The sequence below is a fragment of the Gobius niger genome, assembly GCF_951799975.1.
Source record: "Gobius niger genome assembly, chromosome: 18".
NCBI classification, from domain to species: Eukaryota; Metazoa; Chordata; class Actinopteri; order Gobiiformes; family Gobiidae; genus Gobius; species Gobius niger.
Genome location: NC_136869.1, coordinates 11582793 through 11608294, shown reverse-complemented (window position 1 = coordinate 11608294; position 25502 = coordinate 11582793). Strand labels below are relative to the sequence as shown.

Below are 25502 nucleotides of genomic sequence, written 5' to 3'. Positions count from 1 at the left end.
ATGAAGCCAAGACGGATATTTGATTTGAACATCTCAGATCTAGGAACGCACATTGTTCATATTTACAAAAAAATCCCTACCTTTCAGAACTACAATAAAACCATGCAGCAAAATTACACACGTTAGTCATTAAAAATATCAAGAGACACGCGGGGGATAAGCTTCGAGGTCGTTTAATTCCTGAACGACACCTGAGTTTTCAAAATACAACGACGCGTGTCCAAGTCACACTTCAAAAGCACATACAATACATGGTTTTACATTATACTGGGACACATTTTAAAAAGCAGCCAGCACGAGTAAAAAAAAAAAAACATGACACGGCATGATATGCAAACAGTAACTGATGTAAAACAAGGCAAAAAAACAAAAAATAAGAGAAAACACTACACGATATCCTGCTTAATTGCACATCTTGAGTGCAATCCTTAGCTCCATGACACAAACTGGGCATATTTGTAGTTCCACCAGACCAGCTGATACTTGGGTTTCCTTATAATGTAACACTGTTTCAATACGAAGGGTTTGTTCAGGAGTAAAGCTTCCAGAACATAATCTGCCGGTCCTCTCCGCCGGTGATTACAGTGGTGTAGAGCTCATTCATCCACATCGCAGTGACTGGACCTGGTCAGGGGAGGAATAAAACATTAAAGTAATGCATAAAGGTTAAACGGATGTTGCAAAAACAAGCGCTACCTGAGTGTGCCGGGATCCTCTTGGTGACTGTGCTGCTCAGGAGGTCCCACAGAAGGAGGTTTCCTGACTGACCCCCACACAGCACAGAGTTCCCATCCCAGCAGAAGCACCTGGAAAAGAAGATGGTCAGCAACTGTGGAAACTCCATACAAAACATGGAATAACAGCCGCTTTGAATTACTGTATGATGACTGTAATAGAAATAGCAGCTTCCCATCACTGGCCTCTCACCTCTGCTCCTCCTCTGCTCTCACCGAAGACATGACCATTCCCGTCTGTACGTCTATGACCTTCATGCAGCAGTCCTCCCCCACACTCAGCACATGTCGACTGTCTATGAAGAAGCAAGAACAGACAACTCTGTATCACAGCGGGGCTCTCGGCGCTGTCAAACTACTCGCTTCCTCCTCCGCACATTCTTTCAGTTCATGTTATGTTCATTGTCCATATGTGCAGATACAGCCCACTCCACTCACAATGGCCGCTCTATAACTCTACGCTCATGCAGTTAACTTTGTGTTGGGGTATAGGAGAATGTGGCCGTTCTCAAGCCCCGATTGCGAACGTCTGACAAGCCAGATTCTGACGTTTTCTTCACATTTGACGAAAAACTCGAAAACGTCTCGTCATGTTTTTCATCGTCTCCGTTAACGTAAACAACACTGTCTTCATTTCAGTTCAGTTGAGATAATTTAAGTTTATTTATTAAGTTTCTCTTTTCTACCAGTGCCCAAAGGACGGGCAACTATCAATTGGCTGCTTCGTGCTGACTGTTCGCTTGGACTCAATATTTGTTTGCATTTCTGGTCTATTTTTAAGAGGAAGAATTAGAAAATGTCTCAAATTTAAGCAACTAGGTGTGACCCTTGATTCCAAATTAAGGCGGTCATTTATCAACAGAAGTGCTAAATAGTGTGTGCAAGCAGAAAAGTATTTTGTGGTCTTTATGCACCTCTTTTACCATTACCATAGTGGACAATATCATCGTATTAGGACCCCAAACCTGATGTGTAAATAAGGCAATGTTGTGTGAGTAAAAATTGGGGAAATGACTCTGCTCCTGATCCACTTTTGCACAAGAGCAAACGCTTGGTAACATATAAAAAACATGTAAGAAGGATATCGAAGACAGTAAAATTGTACTTACTAATTTTGTCAATTTAAACTATTTGGAGCTGCGGCTGCCAAAATGTTTTTTACATTCTATGATTACTTATTGAATATTGTATTACAAGTTGGCCGTTAACTGGCATTAACTCATCAATATACCAATGTCATTTCATATTGGTAATATTTGACAAAAACAATCTATTGTGCCATGTTTGGTTTACAAAGTGTTAAATGGATTAGCCCCCAAGACGCTCCTCTAGGGGGCGCTGTGAGGTGCCTTTCAGAAGAACAGCCTTTGGGCAAAATGCTCTGTCTGTGAAGGCCGTCTCCCCCTCACTGCCAGGGAATGTCCCACATTTCCGATTCATAATTCAGCTCAAAGTGTAGCTTAAAGCAAACAGTCTTGTGACCATTAAGTGACTCTTCTTTTACATTTCTTGTACTTTACCAATTGCTGTTACATTGTTTGTTGTATTTTCTGTATTTCTATCATGTGATGTTGTCCCTATCAAATAAATAAATAAATGAAATAAAACATTTGTCACAGTTGGATATCGGTGTTTTGCTGAGAACACTTTTCATCTTTGTTTCTTGCTCGTTCTTGTCAAGAGTGTCATCAACATATTCTGCTGTAATGTGGTGCTGACCGGGGCTGAAGGCTGTGTGATGGATGGTCCCGCTGTGACAGGGGACCTGCTGCAGCACCTCGTGGCTCTGAGTGTCCCAGATGGAGACCGTCCCGTCTTTACATCCCGAGACCAACAGTGTCCCCGCAACGCTCAGGTTAATGCTGTTCACCTGGGAAAAGGACGCTTTATTGAATGTACAACTATAGAGAGAAGAGGACACACTTTTAACATTACACTCACCCCAGCATCGTGTTCTAGTTCAGCCAGGAGTTCAAACTGAGATCTCTTATGAGTGCTTTCAGAAGGACATTGCCAGACCTGCAACAGGAACAACCACCAATACCTTTTAACTTTCAAATTTCAATAAAAGGGCGAAATGAGCTTGTAATCGGGCAGGACTTACCTTGACAGTGGAGTCCCATGAAGCCGTGTACAACCGGTCGTCAAACCAGCGGATCGCACTGACCGCATCATCGTGGCCCATGAGCGTGTCCTGTCTCCGCCCAAACGGGACCGAGTAGAAATATCTGCACGAGACAGTTTTGAGCTCCTACATGCTCCGAGTTTGAAAGATAAAATACATGAACTACTTACACATTGTTGTCCCATGAGGAGCACACCACGGTCTTACCATCAGCCAGCATCAAACATGAAGATAACGCCTTGGAAGAGAGGTGTATTAGTAAGGGGACAATTGTTTATACTATGAAGATGAGGAAGGCGGGTCATCACCATGTTTGAGAAAGACATGCTTCTTTGGAAATCCTTCAGCTCTTTGGAGAACATTTTGAGGGTGGAGTCTGGAATAAAGTACAAGTAGTTGGTCCCAAAGTGAGAGGGGCAAAACACATTAGTTTGATGTTTGGATATATGAGGGATGTGAACCACTGGACTTTGTGAATGACTGGTGTAATATATTCATTAACAACAAAGTGAGAGGCTAATATCAAATAAAGAAATGATCAGGTTTTACATAATGCTGCATATTTGCTTTTTGAATCTTCATCAAGAACACACACAGCCGTTTATATTTCCTAAAATTGCTAAATTAAATGAGCAATAGGAATGTGTTGGAAACTTGTTGCTTACCTTGTGATGTGGAGAAAATGGCCGACCCATCTCGTGCTACAGCGATGCCCGTGACGGCCCTGACAATTCAGAGGAAAACAAACTGAGGGACATTCAGGATCACAGTGCACATTTTAACCTCTTAACCCCCGCCTTAACTGAGCCCATTTGTGTAACGCAACAGTGTAACGCCTCATTTGAAAGCTAAGGTCTACAAACGTGATTCAAACTTTTTCGTCGCATTGATGCCACGTGGTTGTCACATTTTTGAAGAGTTTTTGTCCTGTTTTGTTGCTCTTTTGTCACTTTTTTATTGTGTTATTGCTGCTTTTCTGGCACGTTTTTGTTGCTCTTTTGATGCTTCTTTGTTGCTTTTTTGTGTGTCTCTTTTTAGTTGTGTTTTTGTCGCTCTTTTGTGTTTTTTTCACCACTTCTTTGCTTGCCTTTTTTTTAAATCATTTTTTTCATTGCTTTTTTGTCACTTTTCTGTCGTCTTTGATGCTTTTTCGTTGCCTTTCCGCTTCTCTTTCATCACTTTATGTATTTGAACAGGGACAATGGACATTAATCGACATCTCTGGAAATGTGCCAGTTTTAGATCCAAAACTAGTTTTCAACCATAGTCCCTGGGAAAGGTGTAAAGTGCCAGCATCCTTGCTTTATTGACATTTTTCTCAAGAAGCGTTAAGCCAAACTGGAGAAAAAGTCCTGGCAGGATTAGGAGGTAAATCTTGTCCAGGAACATTAACATTTGACAGAAGATTGAAATACTGTGTGAACAGCTCATTTCAGAAACTACGGAGTCATCAGGTTTTAAACATGATAGAACTCCATAGAGACAGGTATGTTGTTGTTTGTAAAGGAATATTAGTGCCTAAATAACTGCAATCTTTGCCACTGACATCTGCATTACTAGGAAATAAAATCTGATTGCGATTATTTGTGCAGAAAAAACTGAAAAATGAAAACTTGAATTCTAGCGCTGCACGAACCCAGAGTAAAAACCCCATCTAAGAATAGATCACTTTGAGCAACATAAAAGGATTGTCTGACGTTAAGCCTGCATTAGTGCGCGAGATGGATGAGTTGCTCTGTGTTATAAATGCAGCCATCTGGACGCTGCGCTCACTCTTTATGGATCCTGTGGCTGGAGATGAGTGTCAGATTTCCCATATTTGTCCAGGCCAGTTTCCTGCTCTCCTCGGTCAGGTCTTCAAACGAGGAGTCAGCGCTGGGAGAGGCTGCAGGAAAGATGGTCAATAATTAATCAGCCGAAGGGATATCGGCCCTCACTGTGTGACTGTAGCTGCATTTCTCTCACTTCTCTAGACGGTATCGACTCAGAGGCTTATAATGCATGTGCATGAGGGCAGGCAAGGATGAAGAATCAAGATGGCAGCACTAGTATCACATATTTAGTTAAAAACAAAAAGGATGAAAGGAACGGTTGCACTTTATACCCCAGTGATGACATGGTATCGGGATGAAAATAACATGGCAACTATAGATAACAATGGATAATGCATTTACAGAGCTGATACAGAGTTTGTGGGTATTCTTATGAATTAATTAATAGAATGAATAAATCAGGTGTTCTGTTCTCCATGTTGCTACATTACACTTTTAATGGATGTTTTAACCTCTTACCCCCCACCTGAGCACATTCTCCAGTTTGGCATTACCCAAGTCTAAAAAAAGCATCAAAATAGCCACGAAAACAAGCGACAAAAAAGCGACAAAAATGCAGCAAAATAGTGATGAAAATGCAACAAAAAAGTGACCGAAACGTGGCAAAAACACAATAAAAAAGTAACGAAAAAAGAGATGAAAAAGCCACTAAAAAAGTGACCACAAAAGTGACAAAAACGTGGCAAAAACATGACAAAAAAACAACAACAAAAATGCAACAAAAATGCAACAGAAAAAAAACAAAAAAAACAATGACAAAGCAACAAAAAGCTTTACAAAAAAAAAAAAGAGTCAAAAAACGTGACAAAAACACAGTGACAGTGTGACAACAAAGTTACGTTCACTTTTGCAGGTCTTAGCTTACCCTGTTGCTCCCCAGTCAAGAAGCTTTTAGATTTGGGTAAAGCCGAACTGGAGAAAAAAGCTCTTGGTTCAGGCTTGGGGTAGGAGGTTAATCAATGCTTGATTCATTCACATCAGTTCCCATTATTAACCACATTAATGACGTTAACCTCGCCGGCCCCCTGATCTAAAATAAAGCCGACAGATCTGCAGAGAGCTGAGGTGCCGTCCAAACCCAACAGTGTGTTATAGATGTACCGGGAGACAGTTCGCTGCCGGGGGAGCTGATGCTGGGACTGCGTGTGATGTTGTGAAAGCGCGGGGTGATTCTCTGCGGGTGGGGGCTCGTGAACAGCTGAGTGGGGGTCTGTCCAAACTCCAAAATCTGTGTCAGCATAGCAATCCTCTGGTCTGTGTCCTCGATGCTACAAAAAGACAACAGTGTTTATATAGCTATGCATCAGATTTTTTTTAAACAGTATTTTGGGCTTACCTGTCACAGTCTATCCCGCCTTCATATGTCAGTGGATGGAACACTGAAAAAGGCATTATGTAGTGTTAGTGTTGTGATTTTTATTCAAGTCATGTGTAAGTATATGTACCATTGTGAGCTGCTATGGCTTCGCTGCCTCTCTGTTTGTAGCCAAATATTAGGTCGATCCACTCATGAAGGTGCTCGGACACGTACTGGCTCTCCAACGCAGTCCTGTGCTTTTGAAGGAAATCACTGGCATCTGGAAAAACAAATATAGACTGACCAGTTAACCTCTTAACCCCCACCTGAACTGAGCACGGTTCCTCCAGTTTGGCTTTACCCAAGTCTACGAGCTTCTTGAAAAAAGCATCAAGGACAAAAAGAAAACAAGGATGAAAACACAGCAAAAAGACTCAAAAAGTGACCAAAAAAGCCACAAAAACTCAACAAAAAAATGGCAAAATAATTGACAGAAACGCAATAATAAAGCCACACAAAACAAGAACAAATGCGTGGCAAAAAAGTAACAAGAATTTGAACAAGAAAAGTAACAAGAATTTGCAAAAAATGAAAAAAATGCAACAAAAAGTGAAAAAAGAGTGACAAAAAAAGCATCATAACGTGACCAAAAAAAGCCACAAAAACTCAATGCAAAAAAGCCACAAAAAAATCTACAGCTAAAAAAAAGCTCAACAAAAAAGTTTAAAAATGAGATGAAACGGACCCCTGTATATCAGTTTTGTAGGTCTTAGCTTTCAAATGAGTGTCGGGGGAAACGTATTACAAAAGTAACGACTTACAAAACATTTTACTTTTTTCAGTAGCTAATGAATATAACATATTACTTACACAAAATACCGATATCTATTATAGAAAACGCTAACTCAATGGCCGCCGCCTGGGCGCCGCCATGTTTATTTCCCATACCGACTTTGAAGCTAAGCAGGAAAGTGCCTGGTTAGAACTGGGATGGGAGACCTTTTGGGAACACCAGGAAGCCTGGCGACAGTACTGCGTGTGTGCGTGGTTGGTGTTATTACATCCGCGGCCGGCCCCCACGTGACGAGTCCCACCGGCCTCGTGCATTGGCCACGGGTCCTTATGGACCGCGGTGCTGCTGTCCGAGGACAACCCGCTGTCACAAAAACGCGAGTGCACGAGATCTGACTGCCGTGCGTGTGCGCGCGTACAAACAGGGCGATGTGTGTGGGCGCGCATGTGTGTGTGTTCGTGCGTGTGTGTGTGTATGTGTGCGCGTGCGCATCCCAACAGGGCGCTGTGTGCGCGTGTGTGCGTTCGTCTGTATGTGTGCGCGTGTGTGTGTGTGTTCGTGCGTGTGTGTATGTATGTGTGCGTGTGTGTGCGTGTGTGTATGTGTGTGCGTGTGCGCCCCAAACCTGCTCAAACACGAGCCTCTAATCACACGCGCTGCTCCGACTGATTTATCCTCCGTGTGCGTAAAAGCGACAATGACACTACAACTTAACGAGCGCATGGCCTGCACTGCTTAGTTTTTTTTCTTTTTATCTTTTTTTTACTTTGCTGCTGGACCATTTGCTTTCTATTTTGCTTTCACGTATTGAGCCCAGAGGTACATTTTATTCTAAAGCAGCTTGGAAAGCATTGCCAATTTTATTGTAAGGTTATAAATACTGTCTAATAACGATCATTAGGCTATTTCATTTCAAAACCTACTCACTTTTTTTTGGATTGTGCACTACCGGGATGCACCCAACCACGGGTCCTGCACCGTGAACCAAACCGTTAGAACTGAACCCCTAATATTTCTCCATAATTATTCCACTGTCTCTTGAATCCTGTTCCCCGAGTTTAGCGAAAATATTGTCATTGTAGTTTATAAGAAAGGAGTACGGGTGCATCAAACACTCCAATTGCAGTTTGTTTGACATTTTTTTTTGCATTCATTCTTTTACTCATTTGTAGTGGCCATAGTTTTTGGAATGGGTTGGGAACCACTGGTCTACAGCTGAACTGTGTGACGGGTTGGACATTTCTTTGTAATCACTCATAATCCCAGAATATCAAATGTGGAGACTAGCGAGGCCCGGCCGAAGGCCGGGTCTCAGCTAGTATATATATAAGTCATTACAATCAAGTAACTTGAGTTACAAGTGCATTTAAATGTATGGACAAAAAACTGCCAAACTCCCTCCAAATAACATCCACTGGTGTATAAGATGTGTCGTTGGGTGTAGCTAACGTCGTCAAGAGAAGAAAAAGGAAATCTCTGACTGCAGTTTTGCTCAGTGGAATTATTACCATTCGGTTTATATTTGGCCAAAAGTAACTGAAAGTAGTGTAACTCAGCTATATTTTTGAGACAGTAATGTGTCATAAAAACATATTACATTTTTTAGAATTATAAAGTAACTTTCCCAACACTGCAAATGAGGCATTACATAAGACTATAGTAAGCTCCAGTCTAGAAGCTTTTAGATTTGGGTAAAGCCGAACTGGAGAAAATCCGCTTGGTTAATGTGATGCGATAAGAGGTTAATAACTTAAAAATCACACAACTTTATTATTCCTGTTAATGATGAGGCACAAATGAATTGAAAGTCACCTGAAGCCCAGGGAGGGAGAACAACGTCGCCAACGTAACTGCCATTTTGTCTCCGGCCCAAGTCCAAACCCTGACGGTTTTCCAGAAAAGTGCAGTCGGTGCCATAAAACTCTGGTATGAGCTGCATTACAAAGGGGGATTACTATAAGCCAAGATTATACAGTACATTTTTACTACAGCTTCTTCTTCTTCCTTCCAGAGCCTATGGTTACCTCTTTGAAGTCCGTGGCTCCCTCTAAACAGTTTCTCCAGGTTTCACCAACACTGTAAAGAGTCAGGTAATGAAACAGTCGTTAACATGAGAGCATCTCATCGTCGTCTGCTGTGTGTACATGGTGAATATTGACAGTTGTATAGTGTGAAGTGATTACCTGTTGAACATGCGATCTGCGTGGTCATATCGCCCGTTCTGAAGACACAGCATATGCTCTGGAGCTGAGGGGAAAAGTTACCGCACATGTGTTCAGATTTTGCAAATCCTTAATTGAATTACTTGTAGATGTTTACTATGTTATTATATGTTTATTAGAATGACGGGCAAAAAAAAGTCACAATGCCAGGATTATTAGCGCTCAAAATCATAAACTGTAATTTTCACACATGGATTGGCCCCCACAGAGTCCAGACCTTAATCTCAGTCTTAACCCCCGCCTGAACCGAGTGCATTTTCTCCTGTTTGGCTTCACCCAAATCCAAAAGCTTCTTGACTGGAGTTTACAGCCTATAGGCCAGTGTAACGGCTCATTTGAAAGCCAAGACCCACAAAACTGATCTAAACGGATTTTTTCACGTTCTCTCTTCACATCTCGTTTATTGTGGCTTTTTGTGGCTTTGTTATTGTGTTTTTGTCACTTTATTGCTGCACATTCATCACTTTTTTTTGTCACATTTTTGTTGCACTTTCATTGCTTTTTTGTGTGACTTTTTGACACTTTTTGTAGGGTCTTCCGCATTTTTTTCAGATTTTTGTCACTATTTCGACACTTTTTCAAGAAGCTTTTAGACTTGAGGTTAAAGGCCATATATATTATATGTATATATATTTTTTATTACAAACAATGAAAGAGAAAGCCACTCAATAATTCCTAACCTTTCCTAACATATTTGATGCCTTTACATTTTGCAGGGTCACTTTTCAAAGTCACTGTCACAGAAATACTAGAAAACTCGCCTGCAAGTTCATGAAATTGATACGAATACTTTATACTTGGATGCACAGTGTTTTTTTTTTTCCCAACCAATGTCTGAGAGTTTACAGTATACTAAATTTAGGCCAAAGCTAATGTTACTCCATTACAAGATAAAAGTCAGCTAGAGTCCCTTTAAGCCCAATAAGAATCGGGGTGTGCTGGAGAAAGCTTTGCACAGTGATCAGACATCCCCATCATTGATACAAGATCTTAGTAAATAAAATATTGCAACACCGTACAGAAATACATCGTGACATTGCAGGAAGCTTATGGGAAAAAAATGTGCCTTTCCGATGACCGATTTTAATATCAACCTTTTGTGCATTAGCCTACAATACACTAGAATACAGGAACTTTTCCATGCCATAAATCGACCCTCTTCTCTGCTAATTGTTTCCATGTTTATAATTCAGCATCTGGGTTATCAAGACTGTAAACACATCTGAAAGGTTAACTTCAAACAATAACAGACTGGTTTCACAGCACAGACTAAAAATAGCACGGTTTATGATCTATAAAACTGTCTCCGAGTGTTTTGGTTGGATCAATGCTTTCCTGTATGCTGACCTACGTGTTTGGGACTTACCGACTCTAACCAGATAAAACATAACGTATCCCGGCGAGGAGTAATGGCTGCCGTACAAGAAGCTGGGCTCCGGCATCCCCCGATATCGAGACTAAAAAAAAAAAAAGGAAAACTCAACAATAAGAAAGACGCTCTTCTCGGGAAGGTTTTTGTTGCAAACACATTGTGAAGTTAGTCTTTCTTACCAAAAGTCTGTCTAGTCGCTCCTTGTTCAGCGCACCTACAGGTTTACCCAAGTCTCTGAAAGTAGCAGCATTCGTCAGATCTGCGAGAAGTGAAAGTAAAATATTATTTGTTTTGCTTCCCTTTGCTCTGATTTTTGGTCATAAGCCGTGACGCCAGCTGAAATCTCAATACTAAACTTGAAGAGTTTACTTCCCTAAATGGTGTTTTTTTCACTGCCTGCTTTCCTTACATAGCTAGCACAGATGGCAAAGTCTCTAGCTCTGTGATTTCAAGATGGGCATGTGGTAAAAACTCCAAACGTCACATCACTATTTTTACCACAAAACAAACGGCACTGGTTCTCAAACTTCAAAATATGGGTAGCTTTTGGTGGGATCCAGGCACTAGTTCTTGTTTAATGTTACTGCCTGGTTCAGATCTGGTGATACTCTGTAATCAGATAGTTTTTCCGCTGCTGCCTCACCGAGCTGCGGGCTGGTGTAGTCGGCGAGGACCCAGGGGAACACGGGGTACTGCGACAGGTCGTTGCAGCTGCGGTCGGCCAGGCTGTTCAGGTGCAGCAGGTACTGGAAGTTACTCAAATGGCCGCGCTGCCACTGCAACATGTAGCTCTCCGCGGTGTGCTCCGTCATGTGGTTTTCTGACACACACAGACCAGTGTGTATAAATGTAAATGCAAAACGAGGGATTGAAAGAAAAAACTAGGTTCGATAACTCACCAAGAAAAGTGGCAATGTAGTAATAGATCTCGTCTCTGTCAGCTGTGTTGTAAAACTTCAGGTAGATGTCAGAACAGAAGTCGTTCTCTGTGCAAAACACCTCAAGTCCCTGGATGAGAAAAAGTGCACAGTTTGATTGATTAAAAAAAACATATGAGGTTTAATATAGAGATCGACTGATATGGGTTTTTCTAAGGCCAATGCCAATGGGGATTTTTATTGGCCGATGCCGATATGTGCGACCGATAGTTTTGAGAGATATTTGCCGTTTTTTTCAAATGTCTGGTCTATAATCCTATAATCCTGTAAAAACATAAATATATATGTATACAATACTTTAGGCGATTCAATCCTAGTTTCTCTCCCAGGTTTGAGTAGTTGCCGTTAGCATTAGCATACTGTTGCTAGCCGTGGCATTTTGCGCAGCGATCAAAAATACAATTTTAGAGGTTAAATCTAACTCAGCGATTCTCCAGGTTCTGTGCTTCAAAATGACATGCAGCATGTCCATACTGACTGAGGTTTAGTTAACGTTTAAACCTGTGTTTAAAAAACTTGTAGCTAGCCAGTTCATCGCAATGTTTCTCTGTTCCCCTGAGGCCGAGGGAGTTGTGCGGGGACTTGTTTTATAGCCTTGACAGAGACTCCCCATCTTTTGCACTGGAAAAAGCTATCACTTTCAGTCCCCGAGATATCGGCTTTTAACAACGATAGATCGGCCGATAGCCGATATTGTAAAATCCAATATATCGGTCGACCTCTAGTTTAATACCATTTAATTACAGCTACAGCAAGTGCATAAACTCACAAGTGGCCTAAGTCCATGTCTCCTCTTGTAGATTCTTCTTACACTGTGAAGTTTGATTTGAATCACTCTGTCCTGAAACACAAGCAAATTGATCAACAAATAAGAAAAACGGTTGAAAATCATAGTTCTATAAAGCAGGTTAGTCTTACTGGGTATCCATTGAGAGGCTGGAAGTAGAGGTTTTCATCAGTGATGCAGATGTGGCCTGGATTGGACACTAGAGGCATCACCATCTCCACTGTACACTCCATATGAGGCTTCTCAGCAACACTCTGAAAGCTTCATGAAACAGATAAGATTAATACCAATATATCAAGCCCTGTAATATGCTAAAGTTGTTGCTGTCGTACGAGTTTTTGTCAAACGATGTTCTTGCCAGTCGGGACTGAAGATTGGCCTCAACCTAAAACAATGTAGGAACAAATATTAGCAGTAGGTAGAACAACAATACCATAAGCTAAATATGTGAGAATTACCAACTCACCATGGCTGTCTGGTCTCCAAGCCTCTCCAGACAGGATGCTCTGTGCAGCTGTAGCGCAGAGCAAATAACAAGGATAATGTTATTCAAAATCTCTCACTAAATTAAAATTAATTCTCCTGCTGACGTACCTGTAACAATGTCTGGACGACATCTTCAGTTTTAGTCCAAACCTCGAGCTGAAAAGTGAGTCTCTTTGTCCCCTGCCAGAGCAAAACGGGTGAACATTCATAATATTCAAAATCAACTGTACAAAATCTGCCAACATACCCTTTCGTTTCGATAAGGTGCTATCACGTTGCTCTCTTTGATGTAAATAAGCTGGAAACAAATGTATGAATAAAACAAGAGCAAAAATCAAAATGAAAACATACAGCATCATAACAAAGTCTTGGAGAATTCTCACTTGTCCGCAGGAAATGGATATGGCAGATGGCTTCGGACTAAAAAGGAGAAAAAATGAAACCTAAATAAGCACATGTAGCTGAAAACTAAAGTAGCAGACAATAATTCATTGAGTGTTATAAAAACTATACAAGTTTTGACAACCTAAACATTGTGTGGCCAAAGTGCAAATGAGTAAAACTCACTCATTGAACGGATTGGTGTCTTTTTCCACAAACTCTATTCTCTTGCAGTCTCGAAGAGGGATCTATACAAGAACATAAAGTTAGCGATTAGTAAACCAGTAAAACAAACCAACTACTAGTAAAAAACCTTCCATAATAACCTTTAAAATTGGCGTTTCAAAACTATCTGGGTCAAAAATGACAGACTTGGAGCAGATCTTGAAGGATCCTCTGACTTTTCTGAAACAACAACAAACATGTATTTAAATCAGTCGGTGCTTTAGATGTCAGCAGTAATCTTGGTTCAACAGTAGAGCCAAATAATGGAAATTATAACACCAAGAGAGCAGATTTGTTGTATTGTATGTATTTTAGGAACTTTGACTATACTGTATTTTGTATAGTCTGTAATAATGGATAAATACTGCACAGATGTGACACAAAAATGTTGAAAATATCAGTGTAAATAGAGTAGATTATGTACTGGATGCAGCTATTGAGGGAAATTAATCTTATATAAGCAAAGGGAATGCATAAATAAATGAATAAAGTAAGTAGAGAAAGAACTGAGTTCAAAAGCCATAAGATCTCTGTGGAAGTAGTCAGAAATGATGGAGGAAATGCCTTTGGCGCACCTCTCTCTGGTGGATGCAGAGGTCACATGGTACGCTGTGTGTTGTTCAAAGTAATACTCCTCCAGGTCCAGTAGCAAGAGGGAAAACCTACGGGGCAGTAAGAGCGCATTTCAGACAACAGAATTTGACATTTGCGTCACTCAACAACACTAAACTTTGAAAAGTTTGCTTCTTGATGACAGTAATCCTGAATACAAGCCCAGTGACTATTTTTCAAAGTGTGTACTCTGAGTATGACTTCATATCTGCAGTGCATTACAATGGGTGACTTCACACAGACGTCCAAAACATGGCATTTCTTCAGCTGAGATGCCTTTATTGAATGAATACAGTCAGTAATTCATATCAGATTGGATTTATTATCATGTGCGGTTCACAACAAGTCTCACTCAATCCCAGTGTATTTGCATAAAGTTGTATAACAGCTCACTTTGGTTCATTTCATTGTTACATTTCTTCAATTCCCTGAAAGCCTCTTGAGTTTTCTGTTGTTTACTGAAGTGAAACCAATGTAATGGCACTAAAAAAAACGCAATAGCCCAAATAAAAAGTCCAGATTTGATGTTACTGGCTTGGATGACAGAGGATCTTACATTACAATGCCTGCTGTGTGTATCCTGTATATTGCACAGCATCTGAAGACAAGTTGAAGGAATGAGTGACAGACAGTGAAGCACCATTAGCCCGAAGGCTCAGTCCGTCGATATTAATGGGATTCATCCACAACCACTCAGCTCCAAAACAAAGACTCTCGCAGCTGCAAAAATAAAAAGATACAACGCGACCTCCCAAGACAACCCCGCGATAACAAAGCACACGTTCACAGTTCAACAAACCTTTCCTTTGATCGGTCTTGAGTCTTTAAAAAGGCCATAACTGCGCTCACATCCTCATCGGGGGAAAGAAAAAACACGGAGCAGCTTCAGCCTGCGCTCTGTAAACACGGAAACTTGCTCTGCACCACGTGACTTTCCCCTCAGTCTGGGATCGTTTACGGAGACAAAGCCGCGAGGTACCACTCTGAGCACGCGACCTTTCGTTTCAAGGTAGGGTGAGCTGTTTGGGGTAAATTATTCATAGCCATTACTTATCTGTGTCCCTAGATATGAGCTTAACATATTCAAAGCAAATATTGATTTCACTGATGATAATTAATTGCTGATTTATTCACAATTAAAGCACATTTCACCTTATGTGAAGTTGTTTATGTTTTCAAGATGGTCGTCCAGTTGAAAGCAGCTTCACATTTCGCACAAGGGTTGCCAGGTGTGGATAAAACCAGTTTGGAAATGAACTTAAAGGTCAATCAAGGTCTCTCGTCTACAGCAGGGGTTCCCAAACTCAGGACCCCCATTGTGTAACGTTATTGCCTCTTATGTGACTTTAAGGCAAAACAAATAGTTTTAAGTCAACTTATTATGTATTTAAACTGATATTATAGTTTTAATATTTGAATGGATTTCACAAATTATATGCTGTTTTACACTAAAAAATATCCTTAAAAAAATGTATTATTACTTATTACTTATTTCATCTGGAAATCATACGGGGACTATTACCCAAGGCCTCGTGACCCCCACTTTGGGAACCACTGTTCTACAGGGCCTGTTCCCAATCACACCCTACAGTGCTAGTATAGGGAGTTAAAGCTCAGTGACTGAATGCAAGAGGTAGATTTCAAATGAGGAATTACATGTTCACATTTTTGTGCTTGTATTAGTTGTCGCACATTGAATTACTGGTCCTACAAATATACGTGGATGTGTGACATAAAGCTACAATTGTTATTTCATTTGCCTTGTACCAGCATTTTCATATTCCCAGTGTAATAATAATCAAAGCTGGGACACCAGAGTGAGCGTCTTGCCAATAGACAATCGTCACCTCCGACGTCTTGACGTGTCATCGGGAGGCAGTGAGGGAAGTTTTCTGTCTTCAAAATGTTGCTGCATAAAACTGACCAAACGCAGTGAAGTTAGACTTTAGAAACAACAATGATCGTCCCGAGCAGCAGCCACAATGCAATGGAAACGACATGGCACTGGTGTTATATTTAGCGTCGTTTTTGTAGCATCGTATTTCACCAATAAGGTGAGTGACATATTGGCAAAATGCATCACTGTGCCTTGTTGGGGTGTTTCCTGGTCTAAGAAGCTTACAGTATTGTACAAAAGAAACAGATTCATTACTCTGTGCATTAGCCTATGTTTCTTATGCATTGTTTGTTTATGCATTTACCCGGATGATTGTAATTTTACACTTCAACAATAGGCCAAGTCTAGGAAACTATTATTATGATGTCACCTCTAAAATATTATTAATGGAGTGTCACGAATAAATTACATTTCAGTTATAAACTGCGGTAAAGTGGCCCGCCACTTCCAGACCCACGGTAAAGTGGCCCACACTTGAAAAGATGTTGCGCCTTTTGCCGGTTACTTACGGTAATAGCAGATTTCCTCGTCGTACAGCTTGCCTTTTCCGTGTAATTTCGCTATGAATAAAGTTGTGATCATCACTCTTTTGTAGCTAATGATGTGTGTTCATTAATTTAGGGAAATAGAGTTGCGCGCACGCGCGCGTTTGTTTGTTTGTGTGCGCGCGCGCGGTGGCTATAACTTCATATTTCTACCACAGTAGTGGTCACGTGACGGCACGGACAGATGACCAGCGTGTATTGAGAATATAGGGAACTATTCATCTTCATTGTCTTTTATTCCCTACTTCATGCAGTTTTATTATTATTATTGTTATTATTATTATTATTATTTAAAGATTATAAATATTATAATCATTTTGACAGGGCACCAAGGACGCTCCAAAGGGAACAAAATTCAGGTTTTCAAAAAATGTTTAAAAAAAATCCTTGAGAGGTTTGCAACTAATTTCACTGCAGACATGGCCTCAGTGCTGCCCCCTATCGCCCTGCCAAAACCAAGTCCACTTTTACTGTGGAAATCTGAAGAAAACTGAGGTTGAAAAAGGCCAAAATGGAACAAATTTCAGGTTTTCAAAAATTCTTTAAAAAAAATCCTTGAGAGGTTTGCAACTAATTTCACTGCAGCCATGGCCTCAGTGCTGCCCCCTATCACCCTGTTGAAACAAAGTCCACTTTTACTGTGGAAATATGAAGAAAACTGAGGTTGAAAAAGGCCAAAATGGAACAAATTTCAGGTTTTCAAAAATTCTTAAAAAAAAATTCTTAGGAGGTTTGCAACTAATTTCACTGCAGCCATGCCCTCAGTGCTGCCCTCTATCACCCTGTTGAAACCAAGTCCACTTTTACTGTGGAAATCTGAAGAAAACTGAGGTTGAAAAAGGCCAAAATGGAACAAATTTCAGGTTTTCAAAAATTCTTTAAAAAAAATCCTTGAGAGGTTTGCAACTAATTTCACTGCAGCCATGGCCTCAGTGCTGCCCCCTATCACCCTGTTGAAACAAAGTCCACTTTTACTGTGGAAATATGAAGAAAACTGAGGTTGAAAAAGGCCAAAATGGAACAAATTTCAGGTTTTCAAAAATTCTTAAAAAAAAATTCTTAGGAGGTTTGCAACTAATTTCACTGCAGCCATGCCCTCAGTGCTGCCCTCTATCACCCTGTTGAAACCAAGTCCACTTTTACTGTGGAAATATGAAGAAAACTGAGGTTGAAAAAGGCCAAAATGGAACAAATTTCAGGTTTTCAAAAATTCTTAAAAAAAAATTCTTAGGAGGTTTGCAACTAATTTCACTGCAGACATGGCCTCAGTGCTGCCCTCTATCACCCTGTTGAAACCAAGTCCACTTTTACTGTGGAAATCTGAAGAAAACTGAGGTTGAAAAAGGCCAAAATGGAACAAAGAACAGTTTTTCAAAAATGCTTTAAAAAAAAACCTTAAAAGGTTTGCAACTAATTTCACTGCAGCCATGGCCTCAGTGCTGCCCTCTATCGCCCTGTCAAAACCAAGTCCACTTTTACTGTGGAAATCTGAAGAAAACTGAGGTTGAAAAAGGCCAAAATGGAACAAATTCCAGGTTTTCAAAAATGCTTTAAAAAAAATCCTTAAGAGGTTTGCAACTAATTTCACTGCGGACATGGCCTCAGTGCTGCCCCCTATCGCCCTGCCAAAACCAAGTCCACTTTTACTGTGGAAATCTGAAGAAAACTGAGGTTGAAAAAGGCCAAAATGGAACAAAATTAAGGTTTTCAAAAATTCTTTAAAAAAAATCCTTAAGAGGTTTGCAACTAATTTCACTGCAGACATGGCCTCAGTGCTGCCCTCTATCACCCTGTCAAAACCAAGTCCACTTTTACTGTGGAAATCTGAAGAAAACTGAGGTTGAAAAAGGCCAAAATGGAACAAATTTCAGGTTTTCAAAAATGCTTTAAAAAAAATCCTTAAGAGGTTTGCAACTAATTTCACTGCGGACATGGCCTCAGTGCTGCCCCCTATCGCCCTGCCAAAACCAAGTCCACTTTTACTGTGGAAATCTGAAGAAAACTGAGGTTGAAAAAGGCCAAAATGGAACAAAGAACAGTTTTTCAAAAATGCTTTAAAAAAAAACCTTAAAAGGTTTGCAACTAATTTCACTGCAGCCATGGCCTCAGTGCTGCCCTCTATCGCCCTGTCAAAACCAAGTCCACTTTTACTGTGGAAATCTGAAGAAAAATGAGGTTGAAAAAGGCCAAAATGGAACAAATTTCAGGTTTTCAAAAATGCTTTTAAAAAAATCCTTAAGAGGTTTGCAACTAATTTCACTGCGGACATGGCCTCAGTGCTGCCCCCTATCGCCCTGCCAAAACCAAGTCCACTTTTACTGTGGAAATCTGAAGAAAACTGAGGTTGAAAAAGGCCAAAATGGAACAAATTTCAGGTTTTCAAAAATTCTTTAAAAAAAATCCTTAAGAGGTTTGCAACTAATTTCACTGCAGCCATGGCCTCAGTGCTGCCCTCTATCACCCTGTCAAAACCAAGTCCACTTTTACTGTGGAAATCTGAAGAAAACTGAGGTTGAAAAAGGCCAAAATGGAACAAATTTCAGGTTTTCAAAAATTCTTTAAAAAAAAATCCTTAAGAGGTTTGCAACTAATTTCACTGCAGACATGGCCTCAGTGCTGCCCCCTATCGCCCTGTAAAAACAAAATCCACTTTTACTGTGGAATTTTAAGAAAACAGGTTGAAAAAGGCCAAAATGGGAAAAAAAATCAGTTTTTCAAAAATTATTTTAAAAAATCCATAAGAGGTTTGCAACTAATTTCACTGCTGACATGACCTCAGTGCTGCCCTCTATCGCCCTGTTGAAACCAAGTCCACTTTTACTGTGGAAATTTGAAGAAAACAGGTTGAAAAAGGCCAAAATGGAAAAAAAAACAGTTTTTCAAAAAATGTTTAAAAAAAATCCTTGAGAGGTTTGCAACTAGTTTCACTGCAGCCATGGCCTCAGTGCTGCCCCCTACCCACCTGCAACAGACCAGCCACTTTTACTGCAGAAATTGGGAGTAAATTAAGTTCAAACATGGTCATAATGGACATAAAATGACAAATTTTGCATCATATTAAAAAATATTAAAAGAAGCTGTGCAAGATCTTTCACTGCAGTCATTGCCTCAGTGCTGCCCCCTATCAAGTTCAAAACATGGAGTTCAAACATGGTCATAATTGCCACAAAAGGCCTTTAGTCTACACTTAAACAACAGCAAGTCAGTGATGACTCACAGTTTGACTGGGAGTGAGGTTCACAGTTTTGGTACTGCCACACTAAAAGCACAATCCCCCTACTGCTTATATACTTGGGGACATCGAATACCATATGAGGAGCTCTGCTTGGATGGTAGACGTCCAGAAACTAAGACAGATGGTGAGGAGCATGTCCATGAAGAGACTTAAAAACCAAATGCCATCTTTCCATTTTCTTCCGCTTTGTCCGGGGGGCGGGTCGCGGGGGCAGCAGTCTCAGCAGAGATGCCCAGACGTCGCGATCCACACACACCTCCTCCAGCTGTTCTGACCCCGAGGCGACACCAGGCCAGCTTGGAGACATAGTCCCGCCAGCGTGCCCTAGGCCTTCCACGAGGCCTTGTCCTAATAAGACATGCCTGGAACACCTCCCGCGGGAGGCGGCCAGGAGGCATCCGGAACAGATGCCCTAGCCACCTCAGCTGGCTTCTTTCGACGTGAAGGAGCAACGACTCTACTCATCCCGGCCGCTACACACTCGGCTGCAAACCACCCCAGGGCAGCTGAAGGTCCTGATTTGTTGAAGCCATCAGAACATCGTCTGCAAACAGCAGAGATGAGATCCTGAGGTTCCCAAACCGGACACCCTCCGGCCCCTGGCTGCGCCTTGAAATTCTGTCAATAAAGGTAGTGAACATAATCGGTGACAAAGGACAGCCCTGGCGGAGACCAACACGCACCGGGAACTGGTCTGACTTACTGCCGGCAATGCGAACCAAGCTCCTGCTGCGGTCATACAGGGAACAGACAGCCCTTAGCAGAGGGCCCCGGACCCCATACTCCCGGAGCACCCCCCACAGGGCACCACGAGGGACACGGTCGAACGCTTTCTCCAGATCCACAAAACACATATGGATTGGTTGGTCGTACTCCCACGAACCCTCGAGCACTCGATGAAGGGTATAGAGTTGGTCCAGTGTGCCACGACCAGGACGAAAACCGCATTGTTCCTCCTGGATCCAAGGTTCAACTATCGGCCGGATCCTCCTCTCCAGCACCCTGGAGTAGACCTTACCGGGGAGGCTGAGGAGTGTGATCCCTCTGTATTTGGAGCACACCCTCCGATCCCCCTTTTTAAAGAGAGGGACCACCACCCCGGTCTGCCAATCCAGGGGCACTGTCCCCGACCGCCACGCGATGTTGCAGAGGCGTGTCAGCCAAGACAGTCCTACAACATCCAGAGACTTAAGGTCATCTCTCCATCTCATCCACCCCCGGAGCCACCGAGGAGCTTTCTCACCACCCCGGTGACTTCAGCTTGGGTGATGGGCGACCCCACCTCCGAGTCCCCAGCCTCTGCTTCCTCATCGGAAGACGTGACGGTGGGATTGAGGAGATCCTCAAAGTACTCCTACCCCCGCCCCACGACATCCCCAGTCGAGGGCAGCAGCCCCCCACCCGTACTGTAAACAGTGTTGGTGAAGCACTGCTTCCCCCTCCTGAGGCGCCGGATGGTTTGCCAGAATCTCTTCGAGGCCGACCGATAGTCCTCCTCCATGGCCTCCCCGAACTCCTCCCAGACCAGAGTTTTAGCCTCCGCAACCGCCCGAGCTGCAGCACGTTTGGCCTGCCGGTACCTCTCAGCTGCCTCCGGAGTCCCACAAGCCAACGAGGCCAGGTAGGACTCCTTCTTCAGCTTGACGGCATCCCTTACTTCCGGGCGCCACCACCAGGTTCGGGGATTGCCGCCACGACAGGCACCAGAGACATTACGGCCACATCTACGAGCAGCCGCATCGACAAAGGAGGAGGAGAACATGGTCCACTCGGACTCCATGTCCCCAGCCTCCTTCGGAATCTGGGTGAGAGTTGAAGACCCCACTGACAGAGGGATCCGCCAGGCGTTCCCAGCAGACCCTCACAACACGTTTGGGCCTGCCAGGTCTGACTGGCTTCCTCCCCCGCCAGCGGAACAGAACACCACTCGGGTTCAGATCGGGGAGGCCGTTCCTCCCAATCACTCCCATCCAGGTCTCACTGTCGTTACCCACGTGGACGTTGAAGTCCCCCAGTAGAACAATGGAGTCCCCAGTCGGAGCACCATCTCGTACTCCTCCCAGGGACTCCAAGAAGGCCGGGTACTCTGCACCGATGTTGGGCCCGTAGGCCGAGACACCGGTGAGAGACCTGTCCCCAACCCGAAGGCCTAGGGATGCGACCCTCTCGTTCACCGGGGTGAACTCCAACACGTGACGGCTGAGCTGGGGGGCTATGAGCAAACCCACCCCAGCCCGCCGCCTCTCCCTGCGGGCAACCAGAAAAATGGAGACTCCAGCCTCTCTCCAGGAGTGAAGTGACGTTCCATGTCCCGAACGCCAGAAGCTGCGCAGGCGGACCAGGTCGTCGAGGCACCTGCCTCTGACTGCCACGCAGTCCTCTCTGCACCCGAAACCTACGGATCCCTCTGTGGGTGGTGGGTCCACAGGAGGGCGGGCCCATGTCGTCCCTTGGGGCTGTGCCCGGGCTGGGCCCCGTGGGCAGAGGCCCGGCCACCAGACGCTCGCGTTCGGACCCCAACCCCAGGTCTGGCTCCATTGTGGGGCCCCGGCTGCGCCATGCTAGGCGACGTCTCAAAAACAAATGTCCAAATTAAAAAAAAAAAACACAAAAGCGGACTGGGAGCCCCTTATGAGAGACCAACAGGCCGGTTTGAATCATGAGGCCGTCCTTCCGTGGACCCATTCCTGCAGGAGGCCATAGGGGGCTGGTGCAATGTGATCACGACCTGGAAACGGAAAAGTGTAAGAAAATGGATGGATGGACTGGGAGCCAGTGGAGGGAGGGTAGGAGTGGGATAATGTGGGAGTATTTAGATTAATTTGGTTTTCTTCAGATTTCCACAGTAAAAGTGGATTTTTTTTGGCAGGGCAATAGAGGGCAGCACTGAGGTCATGGCTGCAGTGAAATTAGTTGCAAACCTCTTCAGGATTTGTTTTAAAGAATTTTTTAAAAACTGAATTTTATTCCATTTTGGCCTTTTTCTACCTCAGTTTTCTTCATATTTCCACAGTGAAAGTGGACTTGGTTTTGGCAGGGCGATAGAGGGCAGCACTGAGGCCATGTCCGCAGTGAAATTAGTTGCAAACCTCTTAAGGATTTTTTTTAAAGCATTTTTGAAAACCTGAAATTTGTTCCATTTTGGCCTTTTTCAACCTCAGTTTTCTTCAGATTTCCACAGTAAAAGTGGACTTGGTTTTGACAGGGTGATAGAGGGCAGCACTGAGGCCATGTCTGCAGTGAAATTAGTTGCAAACCTCTTAAGGATTTTTTTTTAAGAATTTTTGAAAACCTTAATTTTGTTCCATTTTGGCCTTTTTCAACCTCAGTTTTCTTCAGATTTCCACAGTAAAAGTGGACTTGGTTTTGACAGGGCGATAGAGGGCAGCACTGAGGCCATGTCTGCAGTGAAATTAGTTGCAAACCTTTTAAGGATTTTTTTTAAAGCATTTTTGAAAAACTGTTCTTTGTTCCATTTTGGCCTTTTTCAACCTAATTTACAATCCAGGCATTCAAGGTGTGTCCAAATGTTATGTAATTATGAAGTTGTTGTGGATCTAAAAAGTTACTCATGAAAAGTTGCTCTAAATGTTCGTCAGTTCTCCATACTGTTTGAGTTGTACTTAATGTCCTTCTTTATCAACAGAGAGTGCAATGGCTGATATTTATCAGGTCGGTTCATGATAAGCTTTTACTGTCGATCTCTGTTCAAGAGTACATGTTGTAACATGTAATGTTTTGTCTTGTAGCATTTGTCTCATGTTGCTCATCAGCCATCAGCCTTCCCTTCAATGATCCCAGGGTAAGTCCTGTAAAAATCTACAGTCATATTGCCTCTATAATAAACTCCCTGAATATGTCTTATCCTTTTTCCTCTAGTTTGACTGGACTGCTTATCAGTGGGCGGTCGCTCATCTGATTTGTGTCGGTAAGATTTGATTTACAACAATGGGCTGTAAAATGGGATATTCAATAACTGTCTTGATTGTTTTGATTTGTTTTTTTATTTTATGAAAACCATTTATAGTGTGCTACATAGAATTTAATATACAAAAAGAGGAACAAAATATGCCTTGATATGAGTCGCTTTGTCAAGAAAATCCAGATAAAACTGGGGGAGCTACTTGAAAAGGGGTGGAGGGCGACTAATACAGGGTTTCCAGGCAGCACAAGCAAATGAAATTTAATGTTTTTTAAAGGTGCATTATGCAACTTTTTATGCAAGAAAAAAAAGGTTATTTTGTGTATTTGACCTTGTAGTGACCCAGCAGCTGTACGAGTGGTTTGCATGACGCCATTACTTTTGATCACGGTGGTCTCTACAATGCAGCAGGATCAATTATTTTGTAGGTTTTCTAGGGAGAGGGTCCGTCAGCAGAGAAAACAATTCCAAACAATTGATCCTGGAGCGTCCTCTATCACAGTGGTCTCTGTGAGAGAAAGTAAAGGCGCCATGCAAACCACTCATACACCCTACACTACCCTGTCACTACAAGGTCAAATACGCACAAATATAAAGTCGTTGTTGTTGTTTTTTCATATCAAAAGTTGCAAAATGCCCCTTTAATGTCTAAATACAATATTTTTAATGCCACAAATGCAAAAAAACGTCATATTTCAACAAATCAGAAGAATGAGGGGAAATGTTGACATTCAAAACCAAATTTGACACAATGGGAAACGTTTAAGCAAAAATTAAAAAAAAATAATTAAAAATTAAATAAATAAATAAATAAAATTTCTATCACAACTGCACCTAAATTAGATTTTTTGTGTTTTTTTAAAAGTGTATGCAGTAATAATAGTTGAGCAATGTCATTATTGTGGGTTCAGTCTCTAAGGAACAATTATATTTTCTAACAAAATTTACATTTAATGCCCCGTGGAAACCCTGTAATAGGAGATGCGTTTACCAGAGACACTGCTCCTTTTTCAGGTTCATACAGAGTTTTCCAAGTTAACAATAAATCCCTAAACTTGAGGTAAGAGAACACATCGCATTGCTTCATCAAATAATAATACTGATACTTGAGAACTTATTTTGAAATGGACAAAAACACAGTTGACACCATGTAATTGTGTGTTTTTTCATCGCAGTGACATTGAGCAACAGTGCCTTAACTATGTGTTCAGGTGAGTCACAATCCGAAGTCCTGATCATTGACAATATTGAATTCCTATGTGCCCCGCTTTTCCGTAAACAGTGTGCTACTGCTGGCAATGGCAGCGCACCCAACAGGTACGAATAGCCAAAGTAATGGTGAAGACTGTATGCAGATTTGTTAAATTAACAGGTGGCTTTCTATTCAGGTGACCTCATGGGAGCCCTGGAGTTTCCCTCACTGCAGTCCCACAAATTCCACTGTGGCTGCTGCATCAGGTAGAAGAATAAAAAAAGGCAAATATTTGAGGATTTTACAATTCGTTATTGTTTGCTACGTCTTTTCCTAGTGCCTTAATGGGGTTTTTGTTGCTATTGGTCTCAGTCAAAATAAAGAGTGGATTATCTACTGAGCATCTTAAAGTCTGGATGTTTGTGGCTAAGGTAATATTAAAATGAAACCTTAATCAGATTCATCAAGCTACTTATGTGAAGATAATTTCTAAGGCATTGTTTGTAGGTTACAGCCATGTCCCTGTCTCCAGTTATCTTCCACACAGACATTAATACTCTGTCCCTGGCTTGGTGGGTTACTCTACATATATAAAAAACAGCGGATTTACTTTATATTAGTCTGATTTAACAACGCATCTTGTCTTTTGCAGTATCATTACCAGTCACTGTGGAGAAGCTTTACTGCTTTATTCAGAAAGAGATTCCAAGTCGTGAAAATCAATGCACTCCAGAGAATACTGCCTCAAGAGATTTTAAATGTAATACTATTTTCTTAGTTATATTTTATGAAAGTACTGTATTTCTATCAGTCACTAACCAAATAAAAGGTATGATGACAAATCGCTTAAGACTCCATTATCTCCCCTGGTCTCCATTCACACACTTAGGCATTTGTTAATTTATTT

General features: G+C 42.0%; 2 protein-coding genes across 2 annotated transcripts; one reads left to right on the top strand and one right to left on the bottom strand.

The window, feature by feature from the left end:
* Positions 1-175: 175 nt before the first annotated feature.
* On the bottom strand, positions 176-14723 carry nsmaf (neutral sphingomyelinase (N-SMase) activation associated factor). The gene is made up of 31 exons (XM_079576175.1): positions 14604-14723; positions 13768-13854; positions 13294-13372; positions 13154-13215; positions 12970-13006; positions 12834-12884; positions 12695-12766; positions 12567-12614; positions 12433-12485; positions 12232-12361; positions 12083-12154; positions 11275-11383; positions 11019-11195; positions 10555-10634; positions 10370-10460; positions 8965-9028; positions 8806-8857; positions 8594-8714; positions 6137-6268; positions 6028-6070; positions 5793-5959; positions 4633-4744; positions 3525-3583; positions 3168-3235; positions 3030-3097; positions 2839-2962; positions 2676-2753; positions 2454-2604; positions 928-1030; positions 697-806; positions 176-624 (listed from the first exon to the last, which is right to left on the bottom strand). The coding sequence occupies exons 1-31, from the start codon at positions 14639-14641 to the stop codon at positions 530-532; spliced, it is 2733 nt and encodes a 910-aa protein (XP_079432301.1). The 5' UTR covers positions 14642-14723; the 3' UTR covers positions 176-529.
* A 7198-nt stretch (positions 14724-21921) lies between these two features.
* On the top strand, positions 21922-25417 carry tmem241 (transmembrane protein 241; the record flags this gene model as incomplete). The annotated part of the gene is given in 12 exon segments (XM_079576334.1): positions 21922-21957; positions 23128-23153; positions 23231-23249; positions 23251-23283; positions 23361-23409; positions 24418-24463; positions 24579-24614; positions 24686-24720; positions 24792-24861; positions 24933-25026; positions 25103-25167; positions 25248-25417. Coding segments are annotated over 12 exon segments (573 nt in total). The 3' UTR covers positions 25312-25417.
* Positions 25418-25502: the final 85 nt, after the last annotated feature.